The following is a 26,378-nucleotide window of genomic DNA, read 5'->3' as shown; positions in this document are numbered from 1 at the left end:
TACATGGGGGTCGCACTGACCAAAGGCTTGTCTGTACATGCAATATTAAGGGGAAAAAAACCCAACTTGTTGACTGAACTATGTACACAGTGCTAATCTGTCAATATGAGACATAATTTGTTTCAAAAATGTATAAAACTGCATCTCTGACTCCTGATCAATGGAGCAGTTTTCAGACTTTCTGAGAATGTTTCCTGGGTTATAATCCTCAGTTTGACTTGAATAAAATTCTTTTCTTTTTTCTTAAAACAAAACAAAACAAAACAAAACAAAACATCAAAACTCACCTTATTACATTATTGGAAGGGAATCCTTTCCTCCTGGGTCCCTTCCCTTTATCATATACACACATACCCCGCGCCTCAATACACAGAGCCCACTCAATGTATTTACTTCACCTTCCCTAAAGTTCAGGTCAGGAAATCTTAGAATTCAAAAGGATCTTCAAAATTCTGTTGTACAGGTAAGTTCTGAATGCTTCCGACAGTGGGTACATGTAACCTGCAGGTTCCCAAACCTGGCAGGGGAACAGAGTCATACAGGGAGTTTTCCAGGCCCATTCCAAACTTACTGAATCAAAAGTTCTGCCAGTGGGGCCTGGGCCTTTATTTCTTATGACTTTCTGAAGCACATATGCCTGACGGAACCCCACAAAGGCTCTAGATTTGGAGTGGACAAGTATATCAGAAGGCAGGAATAAGAAGAGGATTTGTGGAATGATCTTTAGAAATTGAAGGGTAAGGAAGGAGAATCCTTAATCTTGACATTAGGAATAGTTCTCCTTGAGTGGCACAAGGATTAGGACATTGGAACCAAAAAGAAGAAAATATAATCTAGTATAGCACTTGGCTCTGCAATGGATAATATCTGAAAAATCTAAAATAATAAACACCATTAAATGGTTTTCAACTTTATAACCAATGTATAAACAAAGTATAAAGTCTTAACTATACTTAGATAAAAGTACACAAATATTATCAGCATTGACAACATAAAAGTACAGCTGAGGGCTTCCCTGGTGGCGCAGTGGTTAAGAATCCGCATGCCAATGCAGGGGACATGGGTTCGATGCCTGGTCTGGAAAGATCCCACATGCCGCGGAGCAACTAAGCCCGTGCGCCACAACTACTGAGCCTGCTCTCTAGAGCCCGCGAGCCACAACTACTGAGCCCACGTGCCACAACTACTGAAGCCTGCAGGCCTAGAGCCCATGCTCCGCAATGAGAAGCCACTGCAATGAGAAGCCCACGCACTGCAACGAAGAGTAGCCCCAGCTTGCTGCAACTAGAGAAAGCCCGTGTGCAGCAACGAAGACCCAACACAGCCAAAAATAAATAAATTAATTAAAAAAGGGCTTCCCTGGTGGCGCAGTGGTTGAGAGTCCGCCTGCCGATGCAGGGGACACGGGTTTGTGCCCCGGTCCGGGAGGATCCCACAGGCCGCGGAGCGGCTGGGCCCGTGAGCCATGGCCGCTGGGCCTGCGCGTTCGGAGCCTGTGCTCCACAACAGGAGAGGCCACAGCACTGAGAGGCCCGCATACCACAAAAAAAAAAAAAAAAGAAAAAAAGTACAGCTGAAAAAGCTGGAAGGTAGGACAGGAGGGAAGGGGAGACGGAGAAAAGGGAGGGGGTGCTAATACCCTCATCTTACAAGAAGGGAGGTCCAGAGACATGGTTTAACGTTTATCATACAAAGAAACAGAGACTTAAGTATATCATTTAAAGTCACAATGGTAGCCAATAAAAGAAATAAAATCGGAAATCAATAATAGCGTGTTGGAAAGTACAGAGGAAAAGTAACTTGCTCAGACTTAGCTAGTTAGAAAGTTCTGAAGCCGTGTCTGAGCATGGGCCCTCCGCACTCCAGGCCGGTGCTTTTTCCAGTGTATAGCTGTGCCAAGCACATGCCAGGGGGTGACCCACCCAAGGCTACATACCTAGTTAGTGGCAGAGCCAGAAAAAGAAACTAATTCTCCAGCCTGAAAATTATTTGGAAAACTTATTACTAAAACTTCCAGAAAAGACCATGGTGAAAATTTCTCGTTCTTCCTTCTCTCATTCATTCACCCTCATTCATTCATTTCTGCTCATTCTTTTTTTTTTTTTTTTTTTTTTTTTTTTTTTTGCGGTATGCGGGCCTCTCACTGTTGTGGCCTCCCCCGTTGCGGAGCACAGGCTCCGGACGCGCAGGCTCCGGACGCGCAGGCTCCGGACGCGCAGGCTCCGGACGCGCAGGCTCAGCGGCCATGGCTCACGGGCCCAGCCGCTCCGCGGCACATGGGATCCTCCCAGACCGGGGCACGAACCCGTATCCCCTGCATCGGCAGGCGGACTCTCAACCACTTGCGCCACCAGGGAGGCCCTCTGCTCATTCTTTTAACATGTATTTCTTAAAAAGAACCCTTTAGTACTTCCCTGGTGGCACAGTGGATAAGACTCAGTGCTCCCAATGCAGGGGGCCAGGTTCAATCCCTGGTCAGGGAACTAGATCCCACACGCATGCCACAGCTAAGGAGCCCATGTGCCACAACAAAGGAGCCTGCAAGCCACAACTAAGGAGCCCACCTGCTGCAACGAAGACCCGATGCAACCAAATAAAATAAATAAATATTAAAAAAAGAAGGAAAAAAAAAGAACCCTTCTACTTAGACAAACTTCCTCACCTATATCAATGTTAGGCCTATTCTCCAACTCTACACCATATGATAAAGGAAGTTCTCTTTCCTGGAGGCACCTATGAAGACTTCAACCCACCAGGCACTTTGTCTTTTAAGACCTGACAGAAGGTTCAAGACATCAACACTGAAGATACAAAGCAAGTCTGCCTGCCCATCTCTTAGTCTAGAGACTAGACCATTTGCTTCCTGGGGACAGGCCATTGTCATGAGCACAGAGGCACGCACGCAGCTGCTGCTCCAGGACATGCCGTGGGCGGCAACATGTAACGGGCATGGAGGGCACTGCTCTGCTTGAGACCATCCAGTGCATGGGCCATGGTGTGGATTAATAAAACCATTACCACTCAAGTGACTGTCGCTTTGTAACTTCATAAAATGTTTGAAATATTCAACAGAAATGACAACTTCTGTGAAAATACAGGGCAACCTTAGGAAAATGGAGTTGGGAAGCCACAATGGGGAGCTCTCACACACATACAACTAGACACTGGTGCAGATCCTAACAGGAAGAGACGTACTGTGCATCCCCAGAGGAAGTAACACCACTCTACTGCCACCAGCAGCAGGAAGAACGATCTCCTCCTTGCCTGACAATTCAGCCAATGAAAAGCCACCACACTTCGAACTCTCAGGTTCCTCCAACAGATGTTTTGTTGACAGCAGCCCCTCCCAACTTCCCCTTCTCCTCTAAAAAAGTTTCCTCTTGCTTTAGAGGACTGGGATGTGGTTGTCCAGAGCTGCGGGTCCTGAATTGCAATTTTTCACTGTTCCCAAATAAGCTTGTTTTGCTGGTAAAATAATTGGCTGTTTTATGGTTTTCGGTTAGCACTACCCCAAAATTAATTCTTTAAAAATAAATTATAACCCCAATTCATTAGTACCTATAAAAAGCAATTAAAAATTTTCAATTTAATTCACTATTACTTACCCCATTTTCAGTGCGTTTTTCTCCAGGTACATTTATTACATTTCTCTGAGTTCTTTGCTCTTGGGTCTGACGGCCACCTAGAGAAATGAAGGCCAAACTTACTAAAAGACATACTAGAAAAACGATATTTTACCATTTCTTCACTTATTCAAATATTTATTGAACACAAGTATAAAATACCAGGCTGGACAACTCAAAAATTAGTACAGTTGAAAAAATGTCTTATAATCAACCTGTATACATAAAGTTGTTTAAATGAAAATTTTTTCGAATATTCTATTTCAGAATTTTGAAATTGCTTTATATCAAAAAGTTTCTAACACTTAGAAAATGGTCAAGATGGTAAATTTTACGTTATGTGTGTGTGTGTATATATTTTTTAGAATTAACTTCTACTTTTATTTCTCTTTTTCTTGACCCCATCAATTTTATTCTGAAGTTCTTTCTCATTTCCAAGAGATTCATATTCCAATGCCATGTTATCTTGTTCAGGATCACAAAATAATATGGGAATCTTACAATTTGTTTTATAAAATAGCAAAACTCTTGTCATTGGACTGAATTAGCGCAAATACATGTGTGATCAATGTCATTCACAAACTTAGATACCGAAGCTTATTAAGCCTTCTTTTAAAAGGAACAATATTTGAAGAATTCCTAAAGAAAACAGAGATGAAATTCCATGTCATCATACACAACAGGAACCCAAAGATGCTATACACCGTGTTCCCCCAACTCTCCCGGACCCTCACTACTTGCAAGGCTGACTGCTCCCTCTTCACACTCACAGTGGAGGATCAGCCTCCCTTCCTGCCCTGCAAGAAAAGCTGTTGGATGTGGGCCTGGAAGGAGCCTGGCTGCTGCTCTGGCTCAGGGCCCCTCTTCCTCAATGCTCACAGCCTCTGCAGACAGGGTTGGGAAGGACCTGGGATCCCATCGATGGACCCTGAGCAGATACTCCAGGACCTGCCACTTGCTGGTCTCCATGTTGGCCCCGGGGACCCCACAGGAACTCGTAGTGGGCGGGGTCGCTGTGGGGCACCTGCCAGTACTCCAGGTAGCCCTCCTGCACCCACACTTTGGTGAGCAGCTCCCTGGGCTCCCCATAGATGCAGTGCTGCTTCCCTGCATACACCCCCATGATGATCAGTGCTTCCCAGACTTCCTCCTCAGAGGCACATTCACCCTGCAGGAGGATCACGGACAGAAGCATCACCAGGAGGCCAGCCTTGGGCATGCTCTGCCCATCGGTCAGCATGGCATCCCAGGTGAGGCCCAGGGTGGGGACCAGGACATAGGTGTGCTTGCTGGGGTCCACCTCCTTCACATCCATGCCAAAGACCAGCTGCATGCACTCGCAGGCTTGGCTGAAGACGACAAGGAAGTGGTCCGGATGGTCTTTGAGGACCATATTCAGCACTTCCGTCTTGGTGGTCGGCTCCTTGGCACGATACTTGAGGAGCAGGAACCCCACCAGGTCAGCCATCATCACATTAAGTGCCTCCTGGGACAAGGACTCGGCCTGGGTTGGGGCGGGGCACAGACTGGGGAGGAGGAGGATGAGGGGGATGCAGCCTCCTCCCCCTCAGCCCTGAACAGCTGCACCTCCACTGGGCCCTGGGCCTGGACTGGGTCTTGAAGGTCTGCCTCAGGCTTGCAGAGCTCACTCATCTGGACCAGGGGCCTGATGACTGGGGTCGGGCCGCCGACAGGAGTGTGGGTAGGGGTGACAGATGGGGACCATGGGCAGGTCTTCTTCTGAGGGGTGCTCTCAGGCCTCACAGGGGCGTACCTCCTGGGCGGCCTGTCCCCTGCCAACCTCACCTTGACTCCTGGCACTGCCTGGGCCTCCTCTGCTCTGTGACCTAAGGACACGGTCCTCAGACCTGGGCCTTCACCTTCCGGTTCCTGGAGCCCTCTTGGGTCCTGGATGAAATGCTGGCTGGAACAGGCTACCTCCCGGTCAGCTCTGAGCCTCCGACCAGCTGCACCCCATGCAGAGTGACTCTGTGCCCCAGACTGGAGGCTGGGTGGGAGCTGCAGCACCCCTGACCGCAGGGGAGGGTCCAAGAAGAAGCACAGCTTCCAGTGGTGCCTCTTTGCCCACAGTCAGACTTCAGAGTTTCTTTTCCGTTATGTATATTTTACCACAACTAATTTTTATTAAAAATTAAAGCTTGGACTTCCCTGGTGGTGCAGTGGTTACAAATCCAGCTGCCAATGCAGGGGACACGGGTTTGAGCCCTGCTCCGGGAAGATCCCACATGCAACGGAGCAACTAAGCCCGTGCGCCACAGCTACTGAGCCTGCGCTCTAGAGCCCGCGAGCCCCAACTACTGAGCCCACGTACCACAACTACTGAAGACCGTGCGCCTAGAGCCCATGCTCTGCAACAAGAGAAGCCACTGCAATGAGAAGCTTGTGCACTGCAACGAAGAGTAGCCCCCGCTCGCCGCAACTGAAGAAAGCCCACGCACAGCAACAAAGACCCAATGCAGCCAAAAATAAATAAATCCATTTATTTTTTTAAAAAATCTTCTTTTTATGTATAAAGCAAAGCTACTGGGTACATAAACAGATATACAGTACATCTGATAGGGGGAAGACAGGGGCAAGTAAGAATACTATATCCAGTAAAGGGCCCTTAGGGAGGTGATAATGAAAAATGAGGTTAAACAACTGGGAATGACAGAGTATGCGACCGAACACAGTCGCATAATATACAATAGCCATTTCATCACAGCTATCATATTTCCTATTAGCAGAAATAATGCATACACACATCCTAGACTATAGCATCTATCAGTTTACAGGGTAAATTAAATTCTTAGTTATTAGTATTTTTAAGAAATAAGGTACTTGGGTTAATTTAATATTCTATCATTGCTGCCTCTTGCAAACAGCAAGCCATCAAATTAGAATACTATAAAACACACAACATTGAAATTATATCAAGTGCCACTTAATCTTTGATGGTAAAGAAGAAACTTGATGATCTTGCATTCTGGAGTCAGAAAATAATAATAAGAGCTGACATTCAGTGAGCACTTTGCCAGGACACCTCATTAACTGCCACCACAACCGAATGTGCCCCGCACATAAGGAAACGGAGGCACAGGGATGTGAAGTCACTTGCCCAAGGTCCAAACTGAGTAAGCAGCAGGGCCGGTGCTGAACCCAGGAGGCCTCGCTCCAAACTCCATCACACCAGCCCCCAGATTCTAGCTTACACTCTGCACATGACCTGCACCAAGTTACTTTACACATTAAGCTTCTGCTCCCCCAGGTATACAAGGTGACTGAAGGAAATGTCCTCCACACTCTCCTCTAGCTTCCATATAGGGAATTCCTACTCTTTTAAGTCAGGGTTGTCCTTTACTTCTTGTTATATCTTATAGTTCTACAGGCAATAAATACTCAAGTGTAACTCCTTTTAAACAATATATATCGGTGACAACTGGCTTGTCCTCAGCTCTGTGGGGAGCAGAGAGGAAACATGAGTCTCGGATCTTCACCTCTGGCTGCTTAGAATGTAAGCTGGAGGAGAAGTTCAGTGAACAGAAATAAAACAGAACACAGCACCCAGTGAGAGCTGTTCTACCTGCCACCTTTCTTCTTGAGCTCTGAGAGACAGGCAGAACATGCAGAAGCACAGGCAGAGGAAAAAGGGAAGAGGGTGGAGCATCACAGCTGGAGGAAGATGGAATTCTGAGTTAGGGCACGACAGGGAATGAATATGCAACAAAGAATATGGTGGAAGAGAGAAAGAAGAAACAGTGAGGTTGAGGAGATGGGCAGGGTCCCATTACAAATGCCATCAAAGCTAAGCTGAGGAGTATTAAATAGGGAAGCAGGGACTTTGCTGAAAGTTGTGAAAAGTCGTGATGAGAGATGAGAGTCGTGTGATGAATTTGGTTCTTCCAATCCTGACCAACCCTCCATACCAGCCCGGGTCGAGAAAGGTGTACTCCCTGGCACCACTCCCCTCGGAGCCTCCTTCATCCTGGTCCCCTGCCTTCAATGCAGCAGCTCTGTACTCTCCCCTCCAGGTCCGACTCCCTCTTCAAGGCCCTCATCTCGAGCCCCATCCCCCTGGGACGCATTGTCTCCTTAACCTCACACAGCTCAGCATCCGGCTCTTCCACTGTCTCGGGTGTACTTGCCACGTCAGCACAACGAGACTGAGCAGCATCCGGTGTGACAATGAAGGTCAACTGGAAGGTCAGTGCTGTCCCCTTCCTTGTGACTCTAGACAGTTCTCTCAAGTATCCCTAATGCTTCCAGACTTTACAGAGTGAGATCAATATAAGACCTTCCCCCCATTCCACCATCCTGGGACAGTAAGGGTTATGTACATATATTATAATGATTAAAGTAAAATATAAAACTTTTAATTTAACTATAGAGTATAAATATTTGGAGCACTCAGGTAGAGAGTTAAAGTAAGTTCTTAGCACTAGAACAGTGCTTTAACTGCCAGCTAGTCTAATCCTCCTCAGGAGGAGTCCGTCCAGAGAGGCAGGGCCCTTTTCTAAGGTAGAAATGGATGAAGAGCTAGGCCTGGAGTCTTGGTCTTCTGACTCCAGATGACCAGCACCCAGTGGAATAAAAACCAGAAGTAATGATGCATTGTGAAAAACAGCATGATATTTACAGCTATGGGAAGATGATTTTAAAGCAGACAGTAGCTCATCCTAGGGGCAAAATATCCTTTAATTAAAAATACAGGGACTTCCTTGGTGGTCCAGGGGTAAAGAATCTCCCTTCTAATGCAGGGGACACAGGTTTGATCCCTGGTCAAGGAACTAAGATCCCACACGCCATGGGGCAACTAAGCCCGCGCGCCACAACTACTGAGCTTGCGTGCCTCAACGAGAGAGCCCGCACGCCACAAACTCCAGAGCCCATGCGCCCTGGAGCCTGTGCACCACAACTAGAGACAGAAAAACTTGCATATCACTAGAGAGAAGCCCGCGCACTACAACGAGGAACCCGCGCGCTGCAACAAAGACGTGAAGCAGCCAAATACATAAGTAGGTATTAAAAAAAAAATACAACTAGGGACTTCCCTGGTGGTCCAGTACTTAAGACTCTGTGCTTCCAATGCAGAAGATGTGGGCTCAATCCCTGGTCGGGGAACTCAGATCCCACAAGCCATGTGGCTCAGCAAAAAATAAATAAATAAAGAGGGATAACTTCTAATAAAAGAATCTTCTTTTTACAAAAGGATGTCCTTTCATTGTTTATTTTTTTTAAATACAAGAAGTAATCCATAATCACCGTTAAATAACAAAGGTTTCTTTCTTAACTGTACAGTGTATATGCTTTCCAAAAAAAAGATTCCCTTATTTTAAATTTTAATTCAAAAATAAGTAGTTTATGGGAAATTGGTATTGACATATACACACTGCTATATATAAAATAGATAACTAATAAGGATCTACTGTACAGCACAGGGAACTCTACTCAGTACTCTGTAATGGCCTATTTGAAAAAAGAATCTAAAAAAGAGTGGATATATGTATACGTATAATAGATTCATTTTGCTGTATACCTGAAACTAACACAACATTGTAAATGTACTATACTCCAATAGAATTTTTTTTTAAAAAGTAGTATATTCCTATCGTTCAAAATTCAAAAGGAAACAGGTTTCTCTGGTGGTGCAGTGGTTAAGAATCCGCCTGCCAATGCAGGGAACATGGGTTCGAGCCCTGGTCCAGGAAGATCCCACATGCCGCAGAGCAACTAGGCCCGTGCACCACAACTACTAAGCCTGCGCTCTACAGCCCACGAGCCACAACTACCGAGCCTGCGCGCCACAACTACTGAAGTCCGCGTGCCTCGAGCCCGTGCTCTGCAACAAGAGAAGCCATCTCAATGAGAAGCCCACACGCCACAACGAAGACCCACACAGGCAAAAATAAATAAAATAAATAATTAAAAAAAAAATTCAAAAGGAGGGCTTCCCTGGTGGCGCAGTGGTTGAGAGTCCGCCTGCCGATGCAGGGGACACAGGTTTGTGCCCCGGTCTGGGAAGATCCCGCATGCCGCGGAGCGGCTGGGCCTGTGAGCCATGGCCGCTGAGCCTGCGCATCCGGAGCCTGTGCTCCGCAACGCGAGAGGCCGCAGCAGTGAGAGGCCCACATACCGCAAAAAAAAAAAAAAAAAAAAAATTCAAAAGGAACCAAAAGATATAAATGACCAATCTTCCCTCCCTCCTTCCCCTACCCAGCAGCCTTCCCCCGAGGCTAGCCATGTTACCAGTTTCTTACTTATCGTTCCAAAGATATTTCATACACACAAGCCAACACAGAATACGTCATTACTCTTTCATCTCTGTTACACAGGAGGCAGCATGTGTGTACACTGTTGCTTATTCAAGTGACAAGTGCAGGAAGTGGTTTGGGACAGGGCACAGAGCAGATGTACTCCGGTTTCTTCAGTCGACGCCCCTGGAGGGCGTTGAAGGCTGCTCCTACCAGCAGTGCCCATGAGTTACACTATGTATATGTCATTTTGTATGTGTGCAGACACAGCTTTAGGATAAATTCTCAAAAGTGAGATTGCTGGGTGAAAGGTTTCATGCTTTTGTAAGCTTAATAGATACCACCAAACTGCCCTCTACAGAAGCTGCCAACAATGTGGAAGACTGCCTGCTTCTCAGCGTTCTTGCCAACACTGTGTTATTAAATGTTCTAATCTTGGCCACGTGACAGGTGAAATACAGTATCTCAGTGTTTTTCCTACATTTCTTTTCTTAGGAGTAAGGCTGAACTTCTTTTCATATACTTCTGGGTCATGAATATTTCCTTTTCTGTGAACAGCAGGTTTGTATATTTTGCCCATTTTTTTTTTACTGTTTTTTTTCTTATCATTTTATGTAAAGGAAATTAGCCCTTTGCAATATGAGCTATAAATGCTGTTTCCCAGTTTATAATTTGTCTTTTGACCTTGCTTTAATGTGGTTATTGCCATGCAAAGAGGTTTTTTATTTTAATAATTTGGTTTGTCTTTTCTATATGGTTTAGAGTTAGCTACACTTAGGCCTTGTTCCTTTTTTTTTTTTTTTTTTTTTTTTGGCCACACCGTGCAGCTTGCAGGATCTCAGTTCCCCAACCAGGGACTGAACCCAGGCTGTGGCAGTGAAAGCCCAGAATCCTAACCACTAGGCCACCAGAGAACTCCCCACTTAGGTCTTGTTCTTGTTTTTCTGTTTTTCTTTCTCTCTCCATATACATATATGTGTATATATACACACATATATATATATATATATATATATATATATATATATATATATTTCCCAGAATTTTTATGATCCTTTCATGGTTTCATTTATTCTTAAAATCTAGAGATTTCATCCATGTGATATTTATCAAAAGCAATCCTTTTCAACAGCAGGTCCCCTTACACGTTTCAGTGCATTATGTGACTAACTTAGGATCCTGAGGAGGCTGAAAGTGTGAAATAATCATAAACTGCAATAACAGAGGTCAAAAAACCCTGTGAGATACCAACTCTCCCTCTCACCACTTGTTAGTGAAAGGGGGAAAATCATGTGAATAATTTAATATTTATTCCTGTTAATCCTTAAATTAATTTTAATTAATTTAATGTTTAAATTAACTTTTATGGCAAAAATTAGCAAATGGGGGAAAAAGCACTTATCTACCTTGTTCACTGCTCTCGGTTGGGGAATCTTCATGTCGAAGAAAAAATTTCACTTCTTCCCTTCGTGGCCCCCACTTCTGAAGATGTTCATACATCATATAATCAAAGGGTATGGGACGCTCTAGGAAAAAAACAAACAAACAAAAAATCTTACTTTTCCCAGGAACAAGCAAAATGACTCCTACCAAAAGTAAAAAATGAATAAAAATAATTTAAAATAAATGTACACATATATTAGAATTCAAGGATATTACAAGCACTGAATTTTAACTTTAATGAAACGAAAGCAAGACCATGAAGGGGAAATAATTTAGGTAACATATAAACACAAAGAAGTAAACATAAAAGCAATTTTGCAACATTAAATGGGGAACAGTGAAAACAATGTCCTTTAGTATATTTATCATGAAGCAGTATGCCTCCCACTCTTTCAAAGAAACATTAACAAATTGGCCGAATCTTGTTATTCATTAAAATGTTACAGGAGGCAATCAGATGTATAAAGGGCTTGACAACGCACTTGCTGGCAATACAGCTAGCCCACACAAACACTTGTATGTGAATGTTCACAGCAGCAATATTCATAGTAGCCAAAAAGTGGAAACAACCCAAGTGTCCATTAACTGATGAAAGGATAAATAAACTGTTGTATACCATACAATGGATATTTGCAGCCAAAAAAAGAAATTAAGTATTGATACATGCTACAACATGGATGAATCCTGAAAACATGCTAAGAGAAAAAAGCTAGATCAAAAAGTCACACATTAAAAATAAATAAATAACTTTTTTTAAAAGTCACATATTATATGATACAATTTATATGAGATGCCTCAAACAGTCAAACACACAGAGCCAGAAAGTAATACAGTGGTTGCCTGGGGGAGGAAGGAATGGGGAGGTTCAGAGTTTGGAAATAGTTGCACAACACTGAGAATGTCCTGAAAACCACGAAGTTGTACACTAAAATGGGGATTTTTATGCTATGTGAATTTTATCTCAATTAAAAGGAAATCTTGAAATGTTCCCACTGCTGCTTGTGCTTGAAAGCGAGAAAGGATATCGGCAAGTTCCAAGGCTCACAGAAAACGGCCTGGCGTGGGAGAGGAGCAGGACAAAACCCAACAGTATTTTGGCTCCTTTCAACACAGGAGTATGTCTGGGCGAGAGGCTCCTCCTGCTCAGCCTGAGAACCCGACACTGAGTCAAGAGAAAGAGTTGTGCAAGCTGAAGCCTCGTCATACATTCAAGGTGTGATTTACTGTTCAGTCCTAGATAAGTGCCAGACTTCCGTAAGGAAGAAAACCCCACCAGTCACAGAAATGCAGCGCACATTGTGCTGCTGCCGTTTCATCTTCCTACATGTGCAGGCAAGCTTTGTCTATTCAACTAACATCAAGGGCAAGGACATAAATCATCTCATCTCAGTTGAAAATGAAATCTGTGTGTGCTTAGTTCAACTCTGAACTGAGTATTTGTACAGCGAAAAGCAAGCACAAATTGAACCCTAATGAAGTAATATCATTCCATATTTTTAGTTTTGAAAGTAACACTTTTTATGGATATAGGCCTATAAAAAAGATTTTTAAGAACTTGTATATTGTAGTTTTATAGCTGTGAGGCCCATGTTTAAGCCTAATCGTGTCCCTTGGTTTTACATAAAATTGTGTCTTAGGCCATATTTTTATTCATATTGCTTTGGCTTACAAATTTTTTTCACATTAATTAAAATCAGTTTACAATCTTCACTTAAATCTACCAAGTTTGAGCATAACTTTACAAAGTTAAAACTCCAATTTTGCCTTAAAGCCAGTTATTGAAAAAAATGTTTCCCTTTATAAATAAAAAAATTTTTAAAGACTAACTTCAAGAAAAGCAAGCTAGGGCTTCCCTGGTGGCGCAGTGGTTGAGAATCCGCCTGCCGATGCAGGGGACACAGGTTCGGGCCCCGGTCCAGGAAGATCCCACATGCTGCGGAGCAGCTGGGCCCATGAGCTACGGTCGCTGAGGCTGCGCGTCCGGAGCCTGTGCTCCGCAACGGGAGAGGCCACAACAGTGAGAGGCCCCCGTACCAAAAAAAAAAAAAAAAAAAGAAAAGCAAGCTAAGCTTCACTACCTTTCTTAAATAAGAAGGTTTAACTAAAACGTTATTTCTGTTTTAAAGTGAAAACAAAACTATCCCACATGTATCATGTAGAATTAATAGCATACTATACCTCATTAGAATCTTACGTAATGGAGAAATCTATGATAAGACTTTCAGCCATTCTTGGATAAGGCAAAAAGAAAATCAAGCAGGAAATTTCACAAAAAGAAAAACTGAAGGTCCTACCTACACTCCTGATTTGCATTAGAGCTGACATACTCTGTGAGGAAGGGAACAACAAAAAGATCAGGATAATAAGCTGGCCAAGTTAACAGATTGTTATGGGCTGGGTTGTGTCCCTTCACACACAAATTCATATGCTGAAGTCCTAACCCCTAGTACCTCAGAATGTGACCTTATTTGAAGACAGGATCTTTAAAGAGGTAATAAGTTAAGATGAGGTCATTAGGGTGGGCCCTAATCCAAATGACTGGTGTCTCTTTAAGAAGAGATTAGGACACAGACACACACAGACGGAAGGCCATGTAAGGACACAGGGAGAAGACTGCTGTCTACAAGCCAAGGAGAGAGGCCTCAGGAGAAACCAACCTTGCTGACACCTTGATCTCAGACCTCTAGCCTCCAGAATTGTGAAAAGATGAATTTCTCTTACTTAAGCCACCCAGTTTGTGTTACTTTGTTATGGCGGCCTGGGCAAACTAATACACAGATCCACAGAGAAATACTCTCTTCTCAAAAGCACTGACAATTACATTGGAGTATCATATTTCTGAATACTGATGACATGAGTATACCATGTGTTATGGATGCAGTAATTTTTATGCAAAGCGTTCTCCAAAATCTGAAAATTACCTTAAGGGTTCCTCTGGGGTAAAAAAGACTGAGAAAGGCTGTGCTTTTTCCCTTTCCTTTGAATCTCATTCACCACCATCTCTTCAAGACCTCGCTTTGCTGCTCCAATTTACTCAATGATTTAAGTGTTTACTCAGGGCCTATTATGAGAAACAGGCTGGGCACTGGCGGTATGATGGTGAACAAACAAGTTCCTGTCTTCAGGAATTTTAGTCCAATAAGAGAGAGAGAGATGAAAGCTACTATATTATGTTTTGATAAATACAATGACAGTACTGGAGCAAAGGGGAGGGACCCTTAACGCACTCTGAGATTCAAGGAAGGGATGAGAAGCAAAGGTGCGTGGGTGCTAGGGACTGCTCTAGACAGTGGGAGCAGTGGCTGTGACTCTCTGTGCTCCGAGGAGGTAGGCCTCATTCCTGATGAGGCTAGACCACAGGTTATGATTTCAGATGGCCCTGGAGCCAAGGACTGCACCAACTGAGTGACTCAAGCAGCTAGGGACCACTGGGGCTCTCCCAGACTAATATAAGGGGCAGATAAGGAATAAGAAGTGACAGCAATCCACAAAAAGCAAGAGTGCTAAGAGGCTAGAGAAGAGCAAACAATGATGGAATGACCAGGCTCTAACATTAGTCCTCTAAAAACTGCAATTACTTAACACCCCTCTTCCTGTAGTTGATATCAGACTGATAACTGAGGAACTGGACTCTTACTTCTACTTTAGTAAATAATCCACCATTTATCAAAGTCAAGTTTCTCTCAATGTGTCCTTAAAGTTTTTACTCTGAATTTGAAGGATAACATTAAAAGCACAAGACTTTGGAAGAAAATATTTACAAATCACACACCTAATAAGGGACTTGTATCTACAATAATATAAAGAACTCTTACTGGGGATGTAATATACAGCAAGGTGACCAGAGTTAATAATACATACTGCAGGGACTTCCCCGGTGGTGCAGTAGTTAAGAATCTGCCTGCCAATGCAGGGGACATGGGTTCGATTCCTGGTCCGGGAAGGTCCTACATGCTGCGGAACAACAACTACTGAGCTTGTGCTCTAGAACCTGTGAGCCACAACTACTGAGCCTGTGTGCCACAACTATTGAAGCCCGTGCACCTACAGCCCATGTTCTGCAACAAGAGAAGCCACTGCAATGAAAAGCCCATGCACCACAATGAAGAGTAGCCCCCACTCGCTGCAACAAGAGAAAGCCTGTGCACAGCAACAAAGATCCAATGCCTCCAAAAATAAATTAATAAAAAAAAACATACTGCATATTTGAAGTTGCTAAGAGAGTAGACCTTAAAAGTTCTCATCACAAGAAAAAATATTCTGTAACTGTGTGCAGCAATGGATACTAACTAGACTTACTGTGGTGATCATTTCACAATATATACAAATATCAAATAATTATGTAGTACATTTCAAACTAATAAAATGTTGTATGTCAATTATACCTCAATTAAAAAATTATTTTTAAAAAGTGCAAGAATTCACTGATTATCCCTAAGTGTCCTTTAAACACATCCATCTGGACGCCCACCTCATACACAGCATGTACCAACTGACCACTCTCTTGCTTCCTGACTCAGACCCATCCATGCACACAGCTACCTCCTTCCACACGCTGCCGGAGCAGGTGGCCTTGCTAGTCTAGTTCCCACCCTCCCGGGCCCCCTCCTCTCAGTGCTGTCGGAGGAGCACGCCTTGTCCATGCTCTTCTCTTGTCCTTCCCTCACACTGCTCCCCTCGCCTGGTGTATCCTATCCCAGTTCAATTCCACCCCTCCATGACAGTCCACATTTTTTTGCAGAATTTTCTGTATTCGGTAATTATATTACCTACACTGATCATCTCTGCCCAGCTAGCTGACAAATCCTTAAATGTAAGAGCCAGTATTAACTCTTCTCAACTTAATAAACAAGCACTTACTATTTAAAAGGCTTTGTACACAGGGGAACACGATAATGTTTTTGTCTTAGTGAAGTTATCGTAGGGAGAAGAAAAGCAGATGAACAACCTGACATGCAACAAACAAAACACTGTAAGGTCTCAGTGGTCAGAGAACTCTTGTTTGGTCAGCAGTGATGTCAGAAAGCCTTCACACGAGAACGGATCCGCTTTCCCAGCTTCTTCCACATGGCTACGGTGAGGGTCAAATCACAGAACACACTTTTTTGCAAACAGCATTTATAACATCCTATCCTCATGTGATAGAATAGTTTTTACTTTATTCAATTCCTTATTACCTCAGATAACAAAGAACCAGAAACAACATTCTGTATTCAATAAACACTGGATTTCATGTACTTAGTCATCTTTATAGAGCCTAATACATACCATTTCCCCTCCACACTTCAGCTAAATGGCAACTGCCTTCTCCAGGTTCCTTGCAAAATTCTACAACATCCCGACATGTTGTTTCTGGTGTTATAGGAACTTCTGTTAAAATCTGTTCATTGTTGCTCAAGAACACGGTTAATATCATCTGTAAGAGAAAGATTAAATTAAAGCTACAACTTAGAGTCATCCATCAATAAAGAGATTAATCTGTAAATTAAAAGTGATCCCCCCACCAACCCCACTCCCCCACTGCCACTCCGCCCTGCCAGAATGCTTACGGGACAGGTTAAGCTGATCCTAAAGTTCATGTAGAAAAACTAAAATGTAAGACAAGTCAGGAAAATGCCAAAAGAGGAGTATTAGAAAGAAACTAGCACTACTAGATATTATAAAGCCTCAAAACAGTATGGCAACAGCACATAAATAGATCAATGGGACAAATTATAAAGTCCAGAAACAGAAAACGGTAAATGATGAAGCAGGTATCTCAAAACTGAGGAGGGAGGGAAAAGACTATATAATGAATGATGCCTGAGCAATTAAAATACCCATCTGGAAAAAAATGGGTTCATATTGCACGTCATACACAAGCATAAGTTCCTAATAGATCAAATAGTTAAATATAAATCACAAAATTGTAAAGATTCTAGACTAAAACTGGGTAAATTCCTTTTTATAACCTTGGAGTACAGAGCCCTTTCTACCTATGACTCAAAAACCAGACACCACAGAAAAAGATATATTCAAGTAATAAAACACAGGGATCTTTTACAAAGCAAAAAAAAAAAAAAAAAACTGGGGAAAAATATTTGTAACTCATATTACATATAAAAAGCCAATCTCCTCAATATATAAAAGGCTCCTAAAAACTAGTACCAGAAAGACCAAAAATCCAATTTATTTTTAAAAATTGACTGAAGAAACAATATATCACAGTAAAAGAAATGAAAATGGTCCTTAAATGAAGGTACATTATAATGTATTTGAAAAATTAAAAAATAAAAATTGTCCAGCATTATTTAAAAAAAACTTTTAAAAACCCTACCACTTTGATCTAAGAACTCAAGAGGTTGTATCATAAGGGATTTTTAAAAAACATTACTCCTAAAGTAAAATTTAAACCAAAAATTTTCTTTGATCAGAGACAGTACTATAAAGTATTTGTTTAATCTTTGATCAAAGTCAGAAACAAAATCTGCATTTGTCCCAAAATTCTCCTCTCAAAATCCCTGCTGTCAACTAAGTATTTTAGTTCATTGTTAAAATATTTTTTTCTTAGAAGTGTCCTAAATTCCTAAATTTTGAGATTAAACATCTCTATACTGACGGCCAGATTTTATTACCAAAACTAGTGATAGTTATGAACTGTTCTCTTGCCACCAATCTTCTCTTACTCCAACCTACCCCTTCACTGTCGCCAGTTAATTTCCTAAATGTAAATCAGTTGAAGTCATTCCCTTGCTTAAAATATTCAGGAGCCCTGCACTGCCTAATAGCAATCCTTCCCAAACACTTCTTCGGGTTTATAAACAGGAAACTGGTTTCTTTACTGAGCACTCAAGAGTCTCACATTGTAATGTTCATGTGAGTCTCTAACTTTTCTCCCCCAGAGACTCTTATGGGGCTTGGATTTCCACAGAATGCCCTCCGAGAAAGCCTAGACTACAGGATAAACTGCAAATTCCTATCACGGGTAAGAGATTCCTCACAGCCTTCCTAGCCTTCCAGTCCTAGTGCCTTCCCACAATGAACCTTGCTCCCTCAAGTCCAAGTTCTCTCAGGCCGCTGTCCCTCCGCCCCAGTGCCCTTCCTGTTTGCCTGTAAACTCCTATTCACCCTTCAAAACTCAGCTCATACGCTACCACCTTTGCAAAACCTCCCTTCACCACCTCCTCTCACCAGGGAGGTTGCATGTTCCTTCCTTTGTGATCCAGTAGCTCTTCACACACATCTTTATTACATCACACTAGGCCCTACGTGCCTCCAAGCAATTCACTTTTGAATCTTTTGTTCCCATTGCCTGATCAGTATCGGATGTATGGGAGGCACTGTGAAATGTGGTCGACTTCACGAATGACAGACAAAATATAAAACCTCCACCATACCACAGAACTGAGGAAACACTACTCATGATCTAAGGTACATCCAGTCTGTTCAACAATCTCTTTTCCTTCAGTTCTTCTAGGATAAAACAGTTATCTCTGCTCACTAACCCACAGAGGAATTTATCTTTAAAAGTTGAGGGTCTTGGTTTTTTCCAAGGTTTTCGCGGGCTCGGGTGGTGTCGCGGCTGCTGGTCCTGGGAGCCAAGGCAACGGAGATCTTCCCAGCTCGCGAGAGTGCCCCCTTCTCCCACGGCTTTGGGGACCCAGCAACAGCTATGGCTCCGGTGTCTGGCTCCCGCAGCTCGGAGTGGGAGGCCTCGGGCTCCGGGGCGAAGCATCGCAGTTCGTCGAAGAGCCTTAAGCCCAGCAGATCCTCTCGCTCCCCGCGGGGCCGCCGCTCTCGCTCGCACTCTTGCTCTCGGTCCGGGGACCGGAATGGCCTTAGCCATCAACTGAGTGGCCCCAGTCAAGGCTCCCGAAACCAGTCCTACCGCTCCCGCTCGCGGTCACGCTCTCGACAGCGGCCCTCCGCGCCACGGGGCGCCCCTTTCGCTTCTGCCTCCTCGTCCGCCTATTATGGCGGCTACTCACGCCCCTACGGGAGCGACAAGCCATGGCCTAGCCTCCTGGACAAGGAGAGGGAAGAGAGCCTGCGGCAGAAGAGATTAAGTGAAAGAGAGAGAATTGGAGAATTGGGAGCTCCTGAAGTATGGGGACTTTCTCCAAAGAATCCAGAACCAGACTCTGATGAACATACACCAGTAGAGGACGAAGAGCCAAAGAAAAGCACCACTTCAGCTCCTACTTCAGAAGAAGAAAAGAAGAAGTCTAGTCATTCAAAAGAAAGGTCCAAGAAAAGGAGGAAGAAAAAATCATCTAAAAGAAAACACAAGTATTCTGATGATAGTGACAGTGACTCTGATTCTGAAACAGACTCCAGTGATGAAGATACAAAAAGGAGAGCAAAGAAAGCCAAGAAAGAGGAAAAGAAGAAGAAACGCAGATCGAAGAAATATAAGAAAAAGAAGTCTAAGAAGAGCAGAAAAGATTCCAGTGATTCAAGTTCTAAAGAGTCCCAAGAAGAGTTTCTGGAGAATCCCTGGAAGCCTGAAGAACCCTCAGATTTGATTGGCCCAGAGGCTCCCAAAACACTTGCCTCTCAAGATGATAAACCTTTGAACTATGGCCATGCTCTGTTACCTGGGGAAGGTGCAGCTATGGCTGAATATGTAAAAGCTGGAAAACGTATCCCACGAAGAGGTGAAATTGGCTTGACAAGTGAAGAAATTGCATCATTTGAAAGCTCGGGTTACATAATGAGTGGTAGCAGGCATCGCCGAATGGAGGCTGTGCGACTGCGAAAAGAGAACCAGATCTATAGTGCTGGTGAGAAGAGAGCCCTTGCATCCTTTAACCAAGAAGAGAGACGAAAGAGAGAAAACAAGATTCTGGCCAGTTTTCGAGAGATGGAATACAGAAAAACTAAAGGGAAAGAAGACAAATAAGGATTTTCGGATTGTTCATCAGACTTTTTTTTTTTTTAATTTTTATTTTTTTGCAGTGCACGGGCCTCTCACTGCTGTGGCCTCTCCCGCCGTGGAGCACAGGCTCCGGACGCGCAGGCTCAGCGGCCATGGCTCACAGGCCTGGGCCTGGCCGCGCCACGGCATGTGGGATCTTCCCGGACCGGGGCACGAACCTGCGTCCCCTGCATCGGCAGGCGGACTCCCAACCACTGCGCCACCAGGGAAGCCCTCATCAGACATTTTTAACAACAAAAAAGAAAGTCTGGGTTCCATATATACACACAAAAAGATTATCATGATCTGAAAAAGCTGTACAGTACTACTGTGCCTTCTATTTAATTCTTTCAGTCCTTCTATAAAAAGCTGCTTATTGATGTAACTTTAGCAAGCTCTTTGGGTTATTTTGGATTGACCAAAACAACCTTCTGGTTTAAAAATCCAAATTATGAATGAAACTCTACTGTGTTGAGGGAGGTGGCATTGAGAGAAGGTGCTGGTGAGGTGACAAACTGCGCTCTCATACCATGGGACACTGCTCCCATTAGCTCTACATGGTGCCCACTCCCCAACCCATACCAACTGAACTCGGGAGAAATTATCATTCCTCTATGTTGAAGGTGTTATAAATGGACTTGATAGAAACACACAGGAGGCCACTTTTGTTATCAAAATGAAGGCATGGCTGAAAAAAGCAAATCTGGAATTTGAAGGTTGACTTGTATATTACAATATTATTGTCAGCTCTGGAAGTAATGTGTTTTGATTTTAGTCCCTACCTCCACCCCAAAACCAACAAACAAACCAAAAAGCAAACTAACCCACAGACTTGTTGAATTGAAAATGTGAACATTAGTTTTAAAATTCTTAATAGGCTAATTAAAAATGGTTATTTCAAATATAAAATATTGGGAAGTCTCCTGTTGTGCCAATGTAAGTACATTATTTCCATCTGAGCTGTGTTTAGATCATTATTTGAATACTAGAAATGGATGGGAGTCAACAATGATCAGGAGTTTAATAAGGAAAAATATGAGTCATTGTCTTCATTGTTTTAACATGGTTGCTTCATTAGGATGAAGCTAAAATGATGTTAAACGTTTTTAAAGTCTGTTCTTTGTAATAAGTGGATTTCATTTTAAGCATTGTTAAACTTTTCAGTTTATTTTTTACATCTGTCATTCAGTTTAATCTGTAACTTCATATAGAACCCCTCACTTTCTCACGTTTTTATGGCCACTGTTGGCTTTTAAGTTTGGGGGAAATGGGAAATTCTGGGACTGTGAGATCGTGATCTTTTTCCTTCCCTCCTTTTGTTAAAGTTTAGTTGTTAGGACATACTAGTGAAGGGGGAGGGGATAGTAGAAGTTTTGGCTGTTTTTGTTAAGGTTGTTTTGAGCTGCATTATTATGTGCCTAGGATAAATTAAATTATCTGAGTGATGGGGAATTTCTGACTTTGCTGTTATAAAATGCCCTCTCTCCTTATAATAAAGTTTTAAAAAAAAATTTTTTTTGAAGAGTACACTGCATTTATTTAACCCCATAAATTATAACATCATAACACATGTAAAATTTTTATATTTTTAAAGTGCTTTGAAAGATATTTATTTTTTTAACAAGTGGAAAATAATGTTCTTTAAAAGACATCAAACTTTTAGTAGAAAATGATATTACCAGAAGCATGTAAGGATTTGTTCCTCCTCTTCAAGAAATGGGATTTTTATGTAAAATATATATGTAGCACTGAATGCCAAAATGATGGGTATGTGTGATTGGAATTAAAAATGAGATTTGCTAAAAAAAAAAAAAAGTTGGAGGTCTTTTAAATACTAACATAAATGGCCTGGAATATATAGAATTTGGAATAAAATAGGTGATTCCTGGATCCAGTGCAAACAAGTCCAGAACTGAAGGGCCTTAATGCTATACCAGTTTTATCAGAACAAGTGGAATTTTTTCTTTTAATAAATTTATTTACTTACTTACTTTTGGCTGCATTGGGTCTTTGTTGCTGTGCACAGGTTTTCTCTAGTTGCAGCGAGCAGGGGCTACCCTGTTGCGGTGTGCGGGCTTCTCACTGCGGTGGCTTCTCTTGTTGCGGAGCACGGGCTCTAGGCACGCGGGCTTCAGTTGTTGTGGCTCGTGGGCTTCAGTTGTTGTGGCTCGTGGGCTCTAGAGCGCAGGCTCAGTAGTTGTGGCGCACGGGCTTAGTTGCTCTGTGGCATGTGGGATCTTCCTGGACCAGGGCTTGAACCCGTGTCCCCTGCATTGGCAGGCGGATTCTCAACCACTGCACCACCAGGTAAGCCCTTGGAATATATTTTTATTCTTGTTTACTCATATTTATTTTATACTTCTAATGGTAAATATTTTCCCATGTGATTTCACAGCCTATGCTTTAAATTTATTTATTTATTTGTTTGTTTGGCTGCGCCGGGTCTTAGTTACAGCATGCGGGATCTGCATTGTGGCCTGTGGAATCTAGTTCCCTGACCAGGGATAAATCCGGACCCCCTGCATTGGGAGCGCAGAGTCTTAGCCACTGGGCCACCCGGAAAGTCCCCTCATAGCCTATGCTCTTTAAGATCTAATAATATATTTTCCCAAACCACAGTTTATAAATCAAAATTTCAAATCAGTGAGAATATTTTTAAAAATTATCTTCTCTTTAAGTGCTGTAACTACATTTCACTAATAACCAGGAGTGGGTCCTGTTTTCCGCAGTTCTTCAGCCTTTTCATTCCTCATCCTGTACCACTTGTGTCTACTACAGGATCCATGATTTGTTCTGCATACTGTGAGCTAGTGAAGGTTTACACAACCATCTGCTTCTGGAAGCTGGGCCTCTGGCCAGAACCAGTCTCGCATGCTCATCACCCACCATGGGCACATAGTGGCACCGTAAAGGCATGGCTTGTGCTTCTCTGCTCGGAAAGCAGAATTCTTTAGGAGCCTGCTGTCAGAATGAACCATGGCGTGACACTCTTCGGGGACACTTTTGAATTACCAAGACTTTCCAGCTCGTGAATATGTCCAGCGTGATGGGGGAAGGGGAGGAGGGGCAGAATGGCAGAGTTGTGAGTCTGAACATTTATGTTTGAAAGCTAAGAACTCCCAGATAACTTATCCGAAAGTCACTACACATTACTTCAGTTTTTAATTCTATTTTATAGTCTTTAGTAAACCCTATCTTTCCTAATCTTAGCAAAATCCATTTCCCCTAATCTCTACTACTCAATCAAAGCTAATGTCATTATAATCATGAGAGATTTAAAAGCTCTCCAGATAAATTAAGCTGGCATTGACCTGGATGGTACATACTTCCCTAGAGCAACCCCTAAAATTGGAGCTGAAAAGGCATGGGACTGCTACCATTATTCTAGCAAGTATTTTCTTAGATTAAAAGAAACTGAAGAATCTCCAACACAAATATCATAAGTATTAATCCTAGATGCACTTTTTAAAAATATCTTTGAAATCACAATATATCTTACAACTGATAGCATGTCACAATCTAATGGGTAGTGTTATTTTTTTCTTTCTTAATAGTGTATAGAGATGAAGCCCAATAGGGTTAAGGATTAATAAAACAAAGAAAACAAAGAAAAAAGGAAGTTGATGTTTATTCTTCCTAAAAGATGAATATGTTGAAAATAAAAGATGTGGTTAACTACAGTTAGAAAACCACACAAAGATTTATACTATGTGCTGTAAGCAGCATAGCACGTGATGATAAGATGCCTTATATGCCTTTCTTCAAACTGTTCCCTCTGCCCAGACAAGTCACGCTATCAGACCCTGCCCGCCTGTCTGTCCTCCATCATCCGCAAACGTCCACCTCCTCTTGGAAGTACTTCCTGACGCCACTGTCTACCCATCCTGACCCAATGTGAGTCAGGGTCTCCTCTTTTGCTCTCCTATAACAGACTGTGGCTATTTCTGGCATAACATTCTTACAGTAAATTATCAATGGTTTTCATGATTACATCCTCTACTGGAACAGTGTTTGTGACTCACAGGAATGTGTTGTGACCCACCACCTGCTCTTGAAATCATCTAAGTGTATCTCAAGCTGCACATATTTTTATATTTTTTAAAAGTTGTTAAAAAAAAAAAACCTAGAATGGCCATAAGGCCACTGAGGGCAGGACCTGTGTTCTCTAACTCAGTGCCTGAGTAAAATATAAGTGTGCTCAGTAAAAAAAAGATGGAGGCAGCCTAGCAGGCAGCTAACTGCATAACCATATCAGATTAAGAGGTCAACTTCTCCTCACTCTCAAGAACATCTGAGCTACATAAAGAAAATCACTGGGAATCTATCACTAATGTAAGTCATCTACATAGTAGAGCCTTTAAAACATTTGCTCACCTAACCAACCTATCTAAAACAGCACTCCTCTATCTCAGTCTGCTTTTTTTCTTCTTCGTTTTCATCACCAACTGATCTATGTTGTACATTTATTTATTTGTTTATCCTCTGTCTCCTCCCACTAGAACATAAGCTCCCTGAGAGCAGGGATTTTAGTTAGTTCACTGCTCTATCACTAGTGCCTGGAGTAAAGCCTGGCACATAGTAGGCACTCAATAAACTCCCCAAAGTATATAAAAAAATTTCTTTTTAAAATAGATTGAGTCACAAAGGGTAGGTGTCTTGCCTTCTTATCTTCAAGGTCTCCATAGGAAAAAAATATATATAAAAAGTATATAAAAAAATTTCTTTTTAAAATAGGTTGAGTCACAAAGGGTAGGTGTCTTGCCTTCTTATCTTCAAGGTCTCCATAGGAAAAAAAAAAAAAGACCAATATTTTACCCCCCTAATCACTGAGTTACTCCACATCAGAGAAAAGAAGGATAAAAATCTTTTTAAAATGTTAGTGTTGGGGACTTCCCTGGTAGCGCAGTGGTTAAGAATCCGCCTGCCAATGCAGGGGACACAGGTTCAAGCCATGGTCCGGGAAGATCCCACATGCTGCGGGGCAACTAAGCCCGTGCACCACAACTACTGAGCCTGCACTCTAGAGCCTGCAAGCCACAGCTACTGAGCCCGCATGTCACAACTACCGAAGCCCGTGCGCCTAGAGACCGTGCTCCACAACAAGAGAAGCCACCGCAATGAGAAGCCCACACACCACAACGACGAGTAGCTCCCACTTGCCGCAACTAGAGAAAGCCTGCATGTAGCAATGAGACCCAAGGCAGCCAAAAAACAAATTAAAAAAAAATTTTTAAATGTTAGTGTAAAAGTCAGAAGCCTGTACACGTGCATATGATATTTGGCAGATTTTACTCAAAACTAGACATCACAGAAATCCCTTGTTAAAGCTTTCCCTCCTTCCACAAGGTGGCACTGCAGGGTGCCAGGGGAGGGGGTGGAGACCCACCCCTACTCCTGCAAATTTTGGGGAAACGAATTAACTCCAAAGAAAAAGAACGAATAGTTTGGTAAGATATTACGCTCAATTTCCATAACTGGAATTTGTGTTATTTTGGCCAAGAACTAGAACTAGCCTTTCAAGATCAATGAAGAATTTTTTTCTAAATAAGCAAGAAGTAAATATTTAACACTCTTGAAAGGGCAGATACATTTAAATATTTAAGTAGCATCTACTCATAAGAGACTAATACAGTTAAATGACCATTAAGTTAGATCCTCAGTAACCATATCAATTAGTTTAAGTCACTGTTTTTGCCTTTTTTTTTTTTTTTTGGCGGTACGCAGGCCTCTCACTATTGTGGCCTCTCCCGTTGCGGAGCACAGGCTCCGGACGCGCAGACTCAGTGGCCATGGCTCACGGGCCCAGCTGCTCCGTGGCACGTGGGATCTTCCCAGGCCGGGGCACGAACCCATGTCCCCTGCATCGGCAGGCGTACTCTCAACCACTGCGCCACCAGGGAAGCCCATTGCCTTTTTAAAAAAAAAATTATTTTATTTATTTATTTTTGGCTGTGTTGGGTCATCATTGCTGCACGAAGGCTTTCTCTAGTGTGGTGAGCGGGGGCTACTCTTCGTTGTGGTGCACGGGCTTCTCATTGTAGTGGCTTCTCGTTGCAGTGCATGGGTTCTAGGCGCACGGGCTTCAATAGTTGTGGCACGAGGGCTCAGTAGTTGTGGCTCATGGGCTCTAGAGAGCAGGCTTGGTAGTTGTGGTGCACGGGCTGA

General features: G+C 42.8%; 3 protein-coding genes across 5 annotated transcripts in view; 1 reads left to right on the top strand and 2 right to left on the bottom strand.

Annotated features, from left to right (window-relative positions):
* PPP1R13B (protein phosphatase 1 regulatory subunit 13B) overlaps nucleotides 1–26,378 on the bottom strand; it is a 93,010-nt gene that overhangs the window by 40,431 nt on the left and 26,201 nt on the right. For 2 of the 3 annotated variants that reach the window (XM_060095554.1, XM_060095556.1), the window contains exons 2-4: nucleotides 16,586–16,733; nucleotides 11,281–11,400; nucleotides 3,606–3,682 (exon numbers count right to left, since the gene is read on the bottom strand). In XM_060095554.1, coding sequence (XP_059951537.1) covers nucleotides 3,606–3,682; nucleotides 11,281–11,400; nucleotides 16,586–16,733 — 345 coding nt within the window. Of the gene's footprint in view, nucleotides 1–3,605; nucleotides 3,683–11,280; nucleotides 11,401–16,585; nucleotides 16,734–19,893; nucleotides 20,002–26,378 lie in introns of those variants that run through there. The other variant, XM_060095555.1, reaches the window with a different exon arrangement.
* LOC132489105 (melanoma-associated antigen 10-like) lies at nucleotides 4,476–5,276 on the bottom strand. Its single transcript, XM_060098047.1, is given in 3 exon segments — nucleotides 4,476–4,598; nucleotides 4,600–5,145; nucleotides 5,148–5,276. Coding segments are annotated over 3 exon segments (798 nt in total).
* On the top strand, nucleotides 18,969–20,198 carry LOC132487798 (NF-kappa-B-activating protein-like). The gene has a single exon (XM_060095557.1). It carries the CDS (start codon nucleotides 18,969–18,971, stop codon nucleotides 20,196–20,198), a length of 1,230 nt encoding a protein of 409 aa, XP_059951540.1.

The sequence above is a fragment of the Mesoplodon densirostris genome, chromosome 4 (assembly GCF_025265405.1).
Source record: "Mesoplodon densirostris isolate mMesDen1 chromosome 4, mMesDen1 primary haplotype, whole genome shotgun sequence".
Lineage (NCBI taxonomy): Eukaryota > Metazoa > Chordata > Mammalia > Artiodactyla > Ziphiidae > Mesoplodon > Mesoplodon densirostris.
Note: the sequence above shows the minus strand (reverse complement) of the source record. Positions and strands in the feature narration are given on the sequence as shown.